This window comes from Salvelinus alpinus, chromosome 9, assembly GCF_045679555.1.
Source record: "Salvelinus alpinus chromosome 9, SLU_Salpinus.1, whole genome shotgun sequence".
Taxonomy (NCBI): Eukaryota; Metazoa; Chordata; class Actinopteri; order Salmoniformes; family Salmonidae; genus Salvelinus; species Salvelinus alpinus.
The window spans coordinates 19,820,429-19,836,335 of record NC_092094.1 but is presented as its reverse complement, the minus strand read 5'-3'; the positions used below and the strand labels follow the sequence as shown (position 1 = coordinate 19,836,335).

Below are 15,907 nucleotides of genomic sequence, written 5' to 3'. Positions count from 1 at the left end.
TTTTACCTTAATAGGTATGGTTGTGCATAGTGTGTAGAGCAGACTATGGGGTGGTAGCCTTGCTGTCAACAGGTCCTTGCTGTCAACAGCCCTGTCGTCCTATCTGTCTCTCTGTCTGTCAGTTAAACACACTGGAGTGAAGCTGGACCATCGGCCACCAGCTGATTAGACTAGGCTCAGTGCTGCTGATAATGAACTAGATGGAGACTCCAATGTTTTGCTTCAGGCCATTTGTGTAATATGTGTTTTTGTACCTGCAGCCATGGGCCAAACGGCCAAATGAATTGTCAAATGATGGAGGAGAGTGGAGTGAAGTGGAATACAATCATTGCAAGCAAGGGGCAGTGAGGGATATTCTGTGAGGATTAGCTGGAGCAACACTTGGCCAAATTAGTGTTGTTGAGAGTTTGGAATATAACCATTCCTCTTCGCTCTCTCCTGCTCTCCTTCACGCTCTCTCTCTCTCTGTTCCAGCTCTAAGCAGCAGGCCCAGTGAACGCGGCAGCGGCCCACACAGTGCGAGAGTCAGTCGGACAGGTCTGTGTGGGAAGAGTCCCAGTGAGAAGAGCAGGAGGGGTGTCAATGGAAGAGGCTTGGCCAGCAGGCCCTTACTGCAGCCCAAACCACAAGGTACTGATAATAATGCTGTTTAATATGACATTTAGCAGACATTTTTATCGAAAGCGACTTACAATAGTGAGTTCATACACTTTAGAATATGTGGCCCCAGTTGTAATTGAACCGATGACCCTGGTGTTGTTAGTACCAACCAGGGTTGGGTCAATTCCACAAATTCAATTCTCTCTCCCTGTAAATTCCATTTAATTTCATTCAAATTACAGGTCAGTCTTAGAATTCAAATATAAATCAATTACTCTGAATTCCAATGTTAGCTAAATTCCAGCCTTTCAATTCCCATGTCATATCTTTAATCTGAGTCTAGAGGAAGGTGTTTGTTCTCAGACCTGGAGGGAAAGCGGTCTTTACTGGTTCTATCAGCATATCTGTCAGCTTGTTTCCAGCTCTTAGCCAACTGTTCAGAAAGAAATTGTTTGACCAAATACAAAATACAAATACTATTTCTCTGTAAACAAATTGACAACAGACTTTCAGCATGCTTGTAGAGAAGGGCACTCAACATGTACTGCACTGACACAAATTACTGATAATTGGTTGAAAGAAATTGATAAAAAGACGATTGTGGGAGCTATACTCTTAGATTTCAGTGCAGTCTTTGATATTATTAACCATAACCTGTCATTTAGAAAACTAATGTTTGTAAACTGTCATGGTCAAAACATAAATTCAATTGTTGTAAAGATGGGGAGAGGTCTGTCCATAATAAAGAGATGCTCTGCTTTTTTGACACTACACTCCATAGAGCCTGCATGGCCTGCAGTCTAGTTTTATCTTATCTTGATTAATGTCCAGTCTTCATATGGTAAAGTTCTGCAAAGAAAGACCTAGTTAAGCTGCAGCTGGCCCAGAACAGAGCGGCACAGCTTGCTCTTCATTGTAATCAGAGGGCTCATATAAATACTCTGTATACCTGTCTCTCTTGGCTAAGAGTTGAGGAAAGACTGACCTGCATCACTTCTTGAGTTATAAACATTAATGTGTTGGAAATTCCAAATTGTTTGCATAGTCAATTTACGCACAGCTCTGCCACACACACTATCCCACCAGACATGCCACCAGGGGTCTTTTCACAGGCCCCAAATCCAGAACAAATTCAAGAAAGCATACAGTATTATATAGAGCCATTATTGCATGGAACTGCCTTCCATCTCATATTGCTCAAATGAACAGCAAACCTGGTTTCAAAAAACAGATAAAGCAACACCTCACGGCACAATGCCTCTCCCCTATTTGGCCTAGATATTTTATGTGTACAGTCATGGCCAAATGTTTTGAGAATGACACAAATATGAATTTCCACAAAGTTTGCCGCTTCAGTGTCTTTAGATATTTTTGTCAGATGTTACTATGGAATACTGAAGTATAATTACAAGCATTTCATACATGTCAATGGCTTTTATTGACTATTCTGCCTGCGGCTATGGAACCCTGACCTGTTCTCCGGACGTGCTACCTGTCCCAGACCTGCTGTTTTCAACTCTCTAGAGACCGCAGGAGCGGTAGAGATACTCTTAATGATTGGCTATGAAAAGCCAACTGACATTTACTCCTGAGGTGCTGACTTGCTGCACCCTCGACAACTACTGTGATTATTATTATTTGACCATGCTGGTCATTTTTGAACATTTGAACATCTTGGCCATGTTCTGTTATAATCTCCACCCGGCACAGCCAGAAGAGGACTGGCCACCCCTCATAGCCTGGTTCCTCTCTATGTTTCTTCCTAGATTTTGGCCTTTCTAGGGAGTTTTTCCTAGCCACCGTGCTTCTACACCTGCATTGCTTGCTGTTTGGGGTTTTAGGCTGGGTTTCTGTACAGCACTTTGAGATATCAGCTGATGTACGAAGGGCTATATAAATAAATTTGATTTGATTGACAATTACATGAAGTTGATGCAAAGAGTCAATATTTGCAGTGTTGACCCTTCTTTTTCAAGAACTCTGCAATCCACCCTGACATGCTGTCAATTAACTTCTGGGCCACATCCTGACTGATGGCAGCCCATTCTTGCATAATCAATGCTTGGAGTTTCTCAGGGTTTTTGTTTGTCCACCCGCCTCTTGACCACAAGTTCTCAATGGGATTAAGGTCTGGGGAGTTTCCTGGCCATGGACCCAAAATATCGATGTTTTGTTACCCGAGCCACTTAGTTATCACTTTTGCCTTATGGCAAGGTGCTCCATCAGGCTGGAAAAGGCATTGTTCGTCACCAAACTGTTCACCAAACTGTTCGTCACCAAACCCCACACATGAATGGTCTCAGGATGCTTTACTGTTGGCATAACACAGGCCTGATGGTAGCTCTCACCTTGTCTTCTCCGGACAAGCTTTTTTCTGGATGCCCCAAACAGTTGGAAAGGGGATTCATCAGAGAAAATGACTTTACCCCAGTCCTCAGCAGTCCAATCCCTGTACCTTTTGCAGAATATCAGTCTGTCCCTGATGTTTTTCCTGGAGAGAAGTGGCTTCTTTGCTGCCCTTCTTGACACCAGGCCATCCTCCAAAAGTCTTCGCCTCACTGTGCGTGCAGATGCACTCACACCTGCCTGCTGCCATTCCTGAGCAAGCTCTGTACTGGTGGTGCCCCGATCCCGCAGCTGAATCAACTTTAGGAGACAGTCCTGGCACTTGCTGGACTTTCTTGGGCACCCTGAAGCCTTCTTCACAACAATTGAACCGCTCCTTGAAGTTCTTGATGAGCCGATAAATGGTTGATTTAGGTGCAATCTTACTGGCAGCAATATCCTTGCCTGTGAAGCCCTTTTTGTGCAAAGCAATGATGACGGCACGTGTTTCCTTGCAGGTAACCATGGCTGACAGAGGAAGAACAATGATTCCAAGCACCACACTCCTTTTGAAGCTTCCAGTCTGTTATTCGAACTCAATCAGCATGACAGAGTGATCTCCAGCCTTGTCCTCGTCAACACTCACACCTGTGTTAACGAGAGAATCACTGACATGATATCAGCTGGTCCTTTTGTGGCAAGGCTGAAATGCAGTGGAAATGTTTTTGGGGGATTCAGGTCATTTGCATGGCAAAGAGGGACTTTGCAATTAATTGCAATTCATCTGATCACTCTTCATAACATTCTGGAGTATATGCAAATTGCCATCATACAATCTGAGGCAGCAGACTGTGAAAATTAATATTTTTGTCATTCTCAACTTTTGGCCACGACTGTATGTATTGATTTGTAGGCTATGGGTGAGGTTGTTAAATGTATATAGTTCTGTCCTTGAGCTGTTCTTGTCTATTAATGTTCTGTAATATGTAATGTTTCATGTTTTGTGTGGACCCCAGGAAGAGTAGCAAATTCCAATTAGAATGTGAAACCCTCAGGCTTTCAGGCTGATCATGTTCAGACAGCCTAGCTATACTGGAAATATAGGAATACAGGTTGACATGATTCAAAACATATTGTGCAGTAAATGTTTTATACTTATGTGCATTAATTCCATTAACTGGTCATTCCAATTCAATTCCAATGCAAAAAGTCAAAACAGTCTAATTCCAATTCCATAACTTGAAGATTGTTTCATTTAATTTAATTCAACGTAAATTCTTCACTTCATGAGTGATTTCAAGAATTGAATTGGAATTTCAAATGAATTTGGAAATGATGCCAACCCTGCTGTCAGTCTTTTACCACACCCGTACCAACTGAGCCACACAGACAACAGAGCGCTGAGAGCACTGCTGTTCAGACATACTGACACTCGTTTACATCTAGATAAGTACTCACACGTGACTCAGAACATACATGACAAAACAGCTCTCGCCACACGGACGAGCGAGTAATGGAACCAGACACGGTGTGACACAGTGGTGAAACCTTGACTTTAGTGATGTTGCATCCCTCTTTTATTTGAACACAGTAAATCATTCTCTAGAGATAAGAAGGACAACTCTACCAGTGTTGGGGAAGCTACTCTGAAAATATACACTGAGTATACAAAACATTAGGAACACCTTCCTAATATTGAGTTGCACCCCCTTTTGCCCTCGGAACATCCTCAATTCGTTGGGGACATGGCCTCTACAAGGTGTTGAAAGCGTTCCACAGGGATCCTGGCCAATGTTGACTCCAATGCTTCCCACAGTTGTCAAGTTGGCTGGATGTCCTTTGGGTGGTGGAACATTTATTATTATATTTTCTCTCCCCAATTTCGTGGTATCCAATTGTTAGTAGTTACTGTCTTGTCTCATCGCTACAACTCCCGTACGTACGGGCTCGGGAGAGGCGAAGGTCGAGCCATGTGTCCTCCGAAACACAACCCAACCAAGCCACACTGCTTTTTAACACAGCGCGCATCCAACCCGGAAGCCAGCCGCACCAATGTGTCGGAGGAAACACCGTACACCGCACCTGGTCAGCGTGCACTGCGCCCGGCCCGCCACAGGAGTCGCTAGTGCGCGATGAGACAAGGATATCCCTGCCGGCCAAACCCTCCCCTAACCCGGACGACGCTAGGCCAATTGTGTGCCTCCCGGTCGTGGCCGGCTGTGACAGAGCCTGGGCTCGAACCCAGAGCCTTAGACCACTGTGCTACCCGGGAGACAAGGGTGGTGGAACAATCTTGATACACACAGGAAACTGTTGAGGGTGAAAAACCCAGCAGCGTTGCAGTTCTTGACACAAACCGGTGTGCCTGCCACCTACTACCATACTCTGTTCAAAGGCACTTAAATGTTTTGTCTTGACCATTCACACTTTGAGTGGCACACACGCAATCCATGTCTCAATTGTCTCAAGGCTTAAAAATCCTTCTTTAACCTGTCTCCTCCCCTTTATCTACACTGATTTGAAGTGGATTTAACAAGTGACATAAGGGATCATAGCTTTCACCTGGTCAGTCTATGTCATGGAAAGAGATGGTGTTCTTAATGTTTTGTACACTCAGTGTAGTTTACCAAGCTACCAATTACTTCACACTGGAAGAGGTTTAGCTACACTAAAGCTCCCCTTTAAAACATACAGTTACTTTGAGAAAGTAGTTCACTACATCCAAACTACTTTCTGAAAAATTATCATGAGCTTAAATCTGAAATGTCATAGACGACAAATTGCAAGAACAGATCACTTTGGGGTAATATTTGAACAGCATTTGTAATTTAGCTTATTAAACACAAACGATTTTCAAGTGAGAATTAGGCAGGTCTGATGCCGAAAAAGAAAGGAAATTATTGCCCTTACCCATATTTTATTTATTTTATGCCAAAGTATGGTGTGTAGTTCCAGTAGTTAGCTACACCACTACATGACAACACGTAATTAACAACTGAAAACAGAAACTTTATTTGAATTTAGTTAAACTGCCACCAACCCCTTGCAAAACATAGTTAAATGACTAGTTGAGCTCTCCCCAACACTTTCCTCTACATGACACCTGTCCATTGACCAATCCCTCTATGGGTTATAGAATAGTTCATGTCATATAAAGATACTACTAGTCCATAGTAATGGCTACATTTTAATCTCATTCTGGGTGTTAAATGTTATGCCGAGAAGTAGCCATGTTTTGCAGGCTTATAGACACATGGTCGCATACATTCTAGAACGAGACTAGCTTTTAGTAACCTGTGCTGCCACCTTGTGTTGGAAGTATACATTACAACACAAAACTCCACAAAACACAGTCCACATACCGTACAATGCTGATGGGGGATGTGTATTGGGCTCCTATCCCATCTCCAGTACATTAATAGAGAGGCCCCTGAGTGACCAACCTAAAAACCAACTGACCTCTCTAGCCCTGACAGCTGACCTTTGACCTTCTCCCATCATCCCCCCAGTGCCTCCGAAGCCAGCGCACCTCCAGAGCCAGGTGACGGTGCCTGCTGGCCCCCTGCTGGCGCTGGGGCGCGTGGAGAGAGGACTCTTCAGAGCTACCATGGAGGAGGGAGGAGGAGGGGCGGTGACGGGGAAGAGCCGGGAGAAACCCTCCAAAGTCTTGGACCTCATCAACCACTTTGAGGAGAACAGGTAGAGCACCATGCAGGGAAAAAAGTGGAGTACAGAGTGGGTAGGGGAGAAAATTATCAATTAGACCCTAACCGAGATACAGACCTGACTCAAATATGTGTGAAATGATTACCTCTGTGTGTTCTTGCTCTTGTGAATGTGTAAAAGAGTATATTAACTGCTAAGAGAGAGTAATTCGACATGGATGCATCTATTTACATCACTTACTTCACCTTATCGTAATAAACAAAATACCTTATTCAGGCGGACATGAGTAGTAATCAGTGTGACGTCAAACCTTAATGCAAACGGAAAAGTTTATATTTCCTAATATCCCTTACTATTTAGAAGATTAACTAAAAAGAGAGAGCACTAGAGCTCTCTCTGCACTTTAGACAGAGAGAGCACTAGAGATCAGCTTGTGTTTCACAAGTCAAAGCGTTAGTGGAGGATGAAAAGAGATTTGTACAGAGCGGAAAATCAGCTCCCTCACTTGTGGGAGAGAGCTCACTGCTGTAGGATGAAGTCTAGAAGAAAGAGGTAGGATTTTAATACAAACTTTATATCATGTTTCGATTCCTGTCTCAGATTGTTAGATTGGCTCCTTGATCAAAAGGTTTGGCTATGTGAATCTGTCTATTGTCATTTGTCCCACAAGGGCAAGGATAAGTGTTTCCTCTACAGCAACACAGCCATTCTCAAAACGGCATTAGTTATGATTTCAATAAACAAACACTTGTTGCTAATTTATTATAAGCATTGTAGCTATCTATTGTGTCATCTGTCTTCATCTATTTTCCTATGACTTTAAGACGTTTTTGATTTCATTCCTGCTTGGTTACAAGTCTGAGTGGTGATTTTAGCAGCATGTGAGGAGACCCATTAGTGAGCGCTTGAGAGGCAGAAACAATGGTGCCCTTGTGTGAAACGCTTATGCAGTGCAGTCCAACAGCATTGAGCCAGCATCATTACCCCACTCCATCCAGCACTGCCAACCGAGGCCTCTACAGGCCAACTAAGATCTCTGGAGCTACAAGCTCACCCTCAGAGTGCATTTTTTTCAGCAGAAGAAGGACAGCCTATAAGGAATAGAATTAGCGTAGTTATTCATAGGAGAGGAAACCTGGAAATCCAGCATGTGAAGCTATTAATGTAGCAATAAAGCCTCTCTTTTCATTTACATTTTAGTCTTTTAGCAGACACTCTAATCCAGAGCATTTTAGAGTTAGTGCAATCATCTTAAGATAGCTAAGTGGGACAACCACATATCACATGCATAGAAAGTATATTTTTCCTCAATAAAGTAGCTATCAGTAGAGTCAGAGCTAGAAGGGGGGGGGGGGGGGGGGGGTACTGTTTGTAGAGGTAGGGTTTCAGATGTGTTCAGAAGATGGGCAGGGACTCTGACTGCCCCAATGGTGGAAGCTAGTTCCACCATTGGGGTGCCAGGACAGAGAAGTGCTTGGACTGGGCTGAGTGGGAGCTGCCCTCCTGTACGGGTGGGAGGGCCAAGAGACCTGAGGTGTCAGAACAGAGTGCTCGGGTAGGGGTGTAGGGTTTGAGCATAGCCTGGAGGTAGGGCGGGGAAGTTCCTCTTGCTGTTCCGTAGGTAAGTACCATGGTCTTGTAGTGGATGCGAGCTTCGACTGGAAGCCAGGGAGTGTGAGGAGGAGCGGCGTGACATGAGAGAACTTGGGAAGGTTGAAAACCAGGGGGGCTGCATCGTTCTGGATAAGTAGCAGGGGTTTGATGGCACAAGCGGGGAGCTCAGCAAACAGCGAGTTTCAGTAGTCCTGACAGGAGAGGACAAGTGCCTGCGCCGCTTCCTGTGTGAGGTAGGGTCATACTCTATGGATGTTGTAGAGCATGAACCTGCAGGAGCTAGTCGCTGCTTTGATGTTTGCAGAAAATGACAGGGTGTTGTCCAGGGTCCCCCGGGAGGAAGAGCAGCTCCATTTTTGTCAAGGTTGGGCTTGAAGTGGTGGGCTGACATCCAAGTTGAGATATCTGCCAGGCACACAGAGATGCGTGCCGCCACCCGGGTGTCAGAAGTAGGGAAGGAGAAAAGTAGTGTCATCCACATAGCAATGATAGGAGAGACCATGTGATGATATGATGGAGCCGAGTGACTGTGTAGAGAGAAGAGGAGATGGTCTAGAACTGAGTCCTGAGGGACACTAGTAGTGAGAGTATGTGCAGACATAGATCCTCTCCACATCACCTGGTAGGAACAGCCCGCCAGATAGGATGCAATCCAAGAGTGTGCAGAGCCTAAGACGCTCAGCCCTGAGAGGGTGGAGAAGACGCTCTGATGGTTCACAGTGTCAAAGGCAATGGATAGATCTAGGAGGATGAGAACAGAGGAGAGAGAGAGGCCGCTTTGGCAGTGCGGAGAGCCTCCGTGACACAGAGAAGAGCAGTCTCGGTTGAGTGACCCGTCTTGAAGCCTGACTGGTTTGAGTCAAGAAGATCGTTCTGGGGGGCCTCCCGGGTGGCGCAGTGGTCTAGAGCACTGCATCGCAGTGCTATGCTGCGCCACCAGAGTCTGGGTTCGCGCCCAGGCTCTGTCGCAGCCGGCCGCGACCGGGAGGTCCGTGGGGCGACGCACAATTGGCTTAGCGTCGTCCGGGTTAGGGAGGGTTTGGCCGGTAGGGATATCCTTGTCTCATCGCGCTCCAGCGACTCCTGTGGCGGGCCGGGCGCAGTGCGCGCTAACCGAGGGGGGCGGGTGCACGGTGTTTCCTCCGACACATTGGTGCGGCTGGCTTCCGGGTTGGAGGCGCGCTGTGTTAAGAAGCAGTGCGGCTTGGTTGGGTTGTGCTTCGGAGGACGCGTGACTTTCGACCTTCGTCTCTCCCGAGCCCGTACGGGAGTTGTAGCGATGAGACAAGATAGTAATTACTAGCGATTGGATACCACGAAAATTGGGGAGAAAAGGGGATTAAAAAATACAAAAATAAAAATAAAAAATATATAAAAAATATATAAAAAATAATAAGAATAAAATAAAAAAAATAAATAAAAAAAAGATCGTTCTGAGACAGATAACGAGAATGTTGATCAGAGACAGCACACTCAAGTTAGAGAAGAGGGAGTGAAAGGATGATATGTCTTCCGGAAGTTTAGTTTTCTTCCATTTTCGCTCAGCTGCCTCATTCTGTAAGCTCGCATTGAGTCACCCAGCCAAGGAGCAGGAGGGGAGGGGAGGGGCGAGCCGGTGCAAGTCATAGGATTCAGAAAGAGAGGAGAGTAGGGTCGAGAGGCAGAATCAGGAGACAGGAGGGAGAAGGATTTAGCAGAAGGAAGAGATGATAGGATAGAAGAGGAGAGAGTAGTGGGAGAGAGAGAGAGCAAAGATTGCGACGGCGCATAACCATCTGGGTAGGGGCTGAGAGGTTAGGGTTGAAGGAAAGGGAGACAGAAAAGGAAATCTGGAGGGGGGGTTGCAGTGAGGTTAGTAGGCGAGCAGTCTCTAGTAAAGATGAGGTCAAGCGTATTGCCTGTCTTGTGAGTTGGAAGGGATTGGGAAAGGGTAAAGTCAAAAGAGGCAAAGAGGGGAAAGAGAGAGTTGGACAGAAATGAATCGAAGGCAGACGTTGAGAGGTTGAAGTCGCCATGTACGGAGAGCAGTGAGCCATCATCGGGAAATTAGCTTATTAAGGTGTCAAGCTCATTGAGGAACTCTCTAAGGGTACCTGGTGGGCGATAGATGACAATGTTAATCTTGAGTGGACAAGTGACAGTGACAACATGGAATTCAAATGAGGAGATGGACAGGTAAGAGAGGGAGAAAAGAGAATCTCAATTTAGGAGAAATGAGTAGCCCTGTACCACCACCGTGATGACCAAATGCTCTCGGGCTTAACCAACAAAATGAATGAGACACCAAAATATTCTGGATGCTGCAACCTCGTCTCAGAACATTTCTTTTTATTCTGTATGTAAATCCGGGAAACTCCATTTAGTATTATATGTTCATTTGTGGATTTCGAATGATATGTTATGAATTACAAATCTTTTTCTTTTTTTTTTACATTTTGGGGGGGGGGGGATTAGCCCTTTTTGTCCCCAATTGGTAGTTAGTCTTGTCCCACCACTGCAACTCCCGCACTGCTTCTTGACACACTGCTCGCTTAACCAAGAAGTCAGCCGCACCAATGTGTTGAAGAAACACCGTACAACTGGTGACCGAAGTCAGCGTGCATGCGCCCGGCCCGCTAGAGCGACTCCTAACCTGGAAGATGCTGGGCCAATTGTGCGCCGCCTCATGGGTCTCCCGGTCGCAGACCAAGAGTCGTCTGGTCGAAAAAAAATATTTTTTTCCATATATAGACACATCCTATGTGTTTTAATCAAATCAACCGTATCAAATTTATTTATTTACTGTATAAAACCCTACAGAAACCCAGCCTAAAACCCCAAACAGCAAGCAATGCCGATGTAGAAGCTCAGTGGCTAGGAAAAACTCCCTAGAAAGGCAGGAGCCTAGGGAAAAACCTAGAGAGGAACCGGGCTCTGAGGGGTGGCCAGTCCTCTTCTGGTTGTGCCCGGTGGAGATTATAAGAGTACATGGCTTTGTTCTTGTTCTTCAAGATGTTCAAACGTTCATATATGACCAGCAGGGTCAAATAATAATCACAGTGGTTGTAGAGGGTGCAACAGGTCAGCACCTCAGGAGTAGCCAAGCATTCAGAGGTCGAGAGAGAGAGAGGTCGAGAGAGAGAGAGGTCGAGAGAGAGAGAGGTCGAGAGAGAGAGAGAGAGAGAGAGAGAGAGAGAGAGAGGTCGAGAGAGAGAGAGGTCGAGAGAGAGAGAGGTCGAGAGAGGTCGAGAGAGAGAGAGAGAGGTCGAGAGAGAGAGAGAGGTCGAGAGAGAGAGAGAGGTCGAGAGAGAGAGAGAGGAGAGAGAGAGAGAGAGAGAGAGAGAGAGAGAGAGAGAGAGAGAGGTCGAGAGAGAGAGAGAGAGAGAGAGAGAGAGAGAGAGAGAGAGAGAGAGAGCACATCCGGTGAACAGGTCAGGGTTCCATAGCCGCAGGCAGAACAGTTGAAACTGGAGCAGCAGCACGACCAGGTGGACTCTGGGCAGCCAGGAGTCGTCAGGCCAGATAGTCTTGAGGCATGGTACTGGTCCTCCGGGAAGGGAGGCAGAGAGGGAGCATACTTAAATTCACGTAGGACACCAGATAAGACAGGAGAATTACAGACTGAACCTAGCCCCCCGACACAAAACCGGACAGGAAGATTACGTCAATTAATAATTAAGACACACAAATAACTAGAGGGAGACCGATAGCAATTGATTTGATTGTGCCGGGCTGGCTCAGACTTGCTGTGTTAAATTTTTTTTTTTAAAGAACAGTGAGTGACTGTGACTAGCACCTGTTGTTTCTCTCTCCTCCCTGCTGCAGCGACCACCACACATCAACAGTATTTATCGCTCTGTCCGTGTTGCTGAAGCTGCAACATAATTACAGCCATTTCTGACTGAAAAGTTCTGTTACCGAAATCTCTCATTTGTTTAGGAAAAACATTCCCTATTCCCTCAACCCTTGCTTTCTTTATGTGACACATGTCAAACTACTACAGACTACAAAGGGAAGCACAGCCGAGAGCTGCCCAATGACACGAGCCTACCAGATAAGCTAAATAGGCTCATGCTTCGAGGCAAGTAACACTGAAACATGCATGAGAGCATCAACTGTTCCGGATGACTGTGTGATCACGCTCTCCGCAGCCGATGTGAGTAAGACCTTTAAACAGGTCAACATTCACAAGGCTGCTGGGCCAGATGGATTACCAGGACGTGTACTCCGAGCATGCGCTGACCAACTGGCAAGTGTCTTCACTGATATTTTCAACCTGTCCGAGTCTGAAATACCAACATGTTTCAAGCAGACCACCACTACCACCTGTGCCCAAGAACACTAAGGTAACCTGCCTAAATGACTACCGACCCGTAGCACTCAAGTCTGTAGCCATGAAATGCTTTGAAAGGCTGGTCATGGCTCACATCAACACCATTATCCCAGAAACCCGAGACCCACTCCAATTTGCATACTGCACCAACAGATCCACAGATGATGCAATCTCTATTGCACTCCACACTGCCCTTTCCCACCTGGACAAAAGGAACACCGATGTGAGAATACTATTCATTGACTACAGCTCAGCGTTCAACACCATAGTGCCCCACCATAGGGCCCCTCAGGGGTGCGTGCTCAGTCCCCTCCTGTACTCCCTGTTCAGTCAAGACTGCACGGCCAGGCACAACTCCAACACCATCATTAAGTTTGCTGATGACACAACAGTGGTAGGCCTGATCACTGACAACGAGGAGACAGCCTATAGGGAGGAGGTCATAGACCTGACCATGTGGTGAAAGGACCACAACCTCTTCCTCAACGTGATCAAGACAAAGGAGATGATTGTGGACTACAGGAAAAAGAGCACCGAGCACGCCCCCATTCTCATCGACGGGGCTGTAGTGGAGCAGGTTGAGAGCTTCAAGTTCCTTGGCGTCCACATCAACAACAAACTAGAATGGTCCAAGCACACCAAGACAGTCGTGAAGAGGGCACAACAAAACCTACTCCCCCTCAGGAGACTGAAAAGATTTGGCATGGGTCCTCAAAAGATTTTACAGCTGCACCATTGAGAGCATCCTGATGGGATGCATCACTGCCTGGTATAGCAACTGCTCGGTCTCCGACCTGCAAGGCTCTACGGAGGGTAGTGCGTACGGCCCAGTACATCACCGGGGCCAAGCTTCCTGCCATCCAGGACCTCTATACCAGGCGGTGTCAGAGGAAGGCCCTAAAACTCATCAAAGACTCCAGCCACCCTAGTCATAGACTGTTCTCTCTGCTACCGCACTGCAAGCAGTACCGGAGCGCCAAGTCTAGGTCCAAGAGGCTTCTAAACAGCTTCTACCTTCTACCCTATAAGACTCCTGAACAGCTAATCAAATGGCTACCCAGACTATTTGCACCGGTACCCCCTGTATATAGCCCCGCTATTGTTATTCACTGCTGCTCTTTTTTTTCTTAATTACATTTTTTGGGGTATTTTCTTAAAACTGCATCGTTGGTTAAGGGCTTGTAAGTAAGCATTTCACTGTAATTTCTACACCTGTTGTATTCGGCGCATGTGACAAATAAAATGTAATTTGATGTATGCATCGTATGCACGTGACCAATAGGGCCTGACTTATAGCATATCATAATCACATCAATAAACTGGTTATAACAAACTCCGAACACAGAAACAGCTAAATGAATGCAGAGGACTTGACAAATAAACTCAAAATGGGGGAATGTTTACTGGTTGCTCAGGGGGTAAAGGGGAAGTCAGGTGTGTGGAATAAATTTGACTAGTTGTGGAGTTCAAGAAAAATAAGGTAAGGAGCAAGCGCTGAGTGCATATTGTGTGCGCCAAACAGGTGCTGTTAGATTACCAAAATATTATTCTGACCATTTGGAACGATGTAAACAACACTAAATAAATTATCAGCGTACCAGAGAGTCTGTTGTAATATTTTTTTGTTAAGCCTTTATTACAGCAAAGACTAAAAACAGTCGCATTCATTGGTGTTTAGGAAAAATATAGGCCTAAGTAAATTATGGTATTAAGAGTAAATAGGATGTGCTCTTAGGCCTACAGCTGTGCTGGATAGTGCTGGACAGTGCTGGACAGTAGCGGACAGTGCTGGAAAGTAGCGGACAGTGCTGGAAAGTAGCGGACAGTGCTGGAAAGTAGCGGACAGTGCTGGAAAGTAGCGGACAGTGCTGGACAGTGGCGGACAGTGCTGGACAGTGGCGGACAGTGCTGGATAGTGCTGGAAAGTAGCGGACAGTGCTGGATAGTGGCGGACAGTGCTGGACAGTGGCGGACAGTGCTGGATAGTGGCGGACAGTGCTGGACAGTGCTGGAAAGTAGCGGTCAGTGCTGGAAAGTAGCGGACAGTGTTTGATAGTGGTGGATAGCGCTGGGCAGTGCTGGATAGTGCTGGAAAGTAGCGGACAGTGGCGGACAGTCCTGGATAGTGGTGGATAGCGCTGGAAAGTAGCGGATAGTGCTGGATAGTGGCGGACAGTACTGGACAGTGCTGGATAGTGCTGGAAAGTAGCGGACAGTGCTGGATAGTGGCGGACAGTGCTGGACAGTGCTGGACAGTGCTGGACAGTGGCGGACAGTGCTGGATAGTGGCGGACAGTGCTGGATAGTGCTGGATAGTGCTGGAAAGTAGCTTACAGTGCTGGACAGTGGCGGACAGTGCTGGACAGTGCTGGACAGTGGCGGATAGTGCTGGAAAGTAGCGGACAGTGCTGGACAGTGGCGGACAGTGCTGGACAGTGCTGGACAGTGGCGGACAGTGCTGGATAGTGCTGGATAGTGCTGGATAGTGGCGGACAGTGCTGGACAGTGGCGGACAGTGCTGGACAGTGGCGGACAGTGCTGGACAGTGGCGGACAGTGCTGGACAGTGCTGGATAGTGGTGGATAGCGCTGGGCTGTGCTGGATAGTGGCGGACAGTGCTGGATAGTGGCGGACAGTGGCGGACAGTCCTGGATAGTGGTGGATAGCGCTGGAAAGTAGCGGATAGTGCTGGATAGTGGCGGACAGTGCTGGACAGTGCTGGATAGTGGCGGACAGTGCTGGAAAGTAGCGGACAGTGCTGGATAGTGGCGGACAGTGCTGGATAGTGGCGGACAGTGCTGGATAGTGGCGGACCGTGCTGGATAGTGGCGGACAGTGCTGGAAAGTGGCGGACAGTGCTGGATAGTGGCGGACAGTGCTGGATAGTGGCGGACCGTGCTGGATAGTGGCGGACAGTGCTGGAAAGTGGCGGACAGTGCTGGATAGTGGCGGACAGTGCTGGACAGTGGCGGACAGTGCTGGACAGTGGCAGGCAGTGCTGGACAGTGGCGGACAGTGCTGGGCAGTCGTGGATAGTGCTGGGCAGTCGTGGATAGTGGCGGACAGTGGTGGATAGTGCTGGGCAGCTGTGGATAGTGCTGGGCAGCCGTGGATAGTGCTGGGCAGCCGTGGATAGTGCTGGGCAGCCGTTGATAGTGCTGGGCAGCCGTGGATAGTGCTGGGCAGTCGTGGATCGTGCTGGACAATGGTGGATAGTGGTGGGCAGTGGTGGATAGTGGTGGATAGTGCTGGACATTGCAGGCAGAGGGGACTGGAAGGGAAGTGTCATCTGAGGGCAGGTGGGTCACAGACAGGGAAACAGCTAGACGAGCTGTATGATATGGTAATGCCAGATGGAGGGTTGTGTGTGTTTGTGTATGTGTGCGCACG

At 47.1% G+C, this 15,907-nt stretch overlaps 1 protein-coding gene across 6 annotated transcripts in view; it reads left to right on the top strand.

The window, feature by feature from the left end:
* Positions 1–15,907, top strand: part of LOC139584478 (FYVE, RhoGEF and PH domain-containing protein 4-like) — a 103,445-nt gene that overhangs the window by 72,906 nt on the left and 14,632 nt on the right. For all 6 annotated transcript variants that reach the window (XM_071416388.1, XM_071416389.1, XM_071416392.1 and 3 more), the window contains 2 exons: positions 475–630; positions 6,435–6,624. In XM_071416388.1, the coding sequence (XP_071272489.1) occupies positions 475–630; positions 6,435–6,624 (346 nt within the window). The remainder of the gene's footprint in view (positions 1–474; positions 631–6,434; positions 6,625–15,907) is intronic.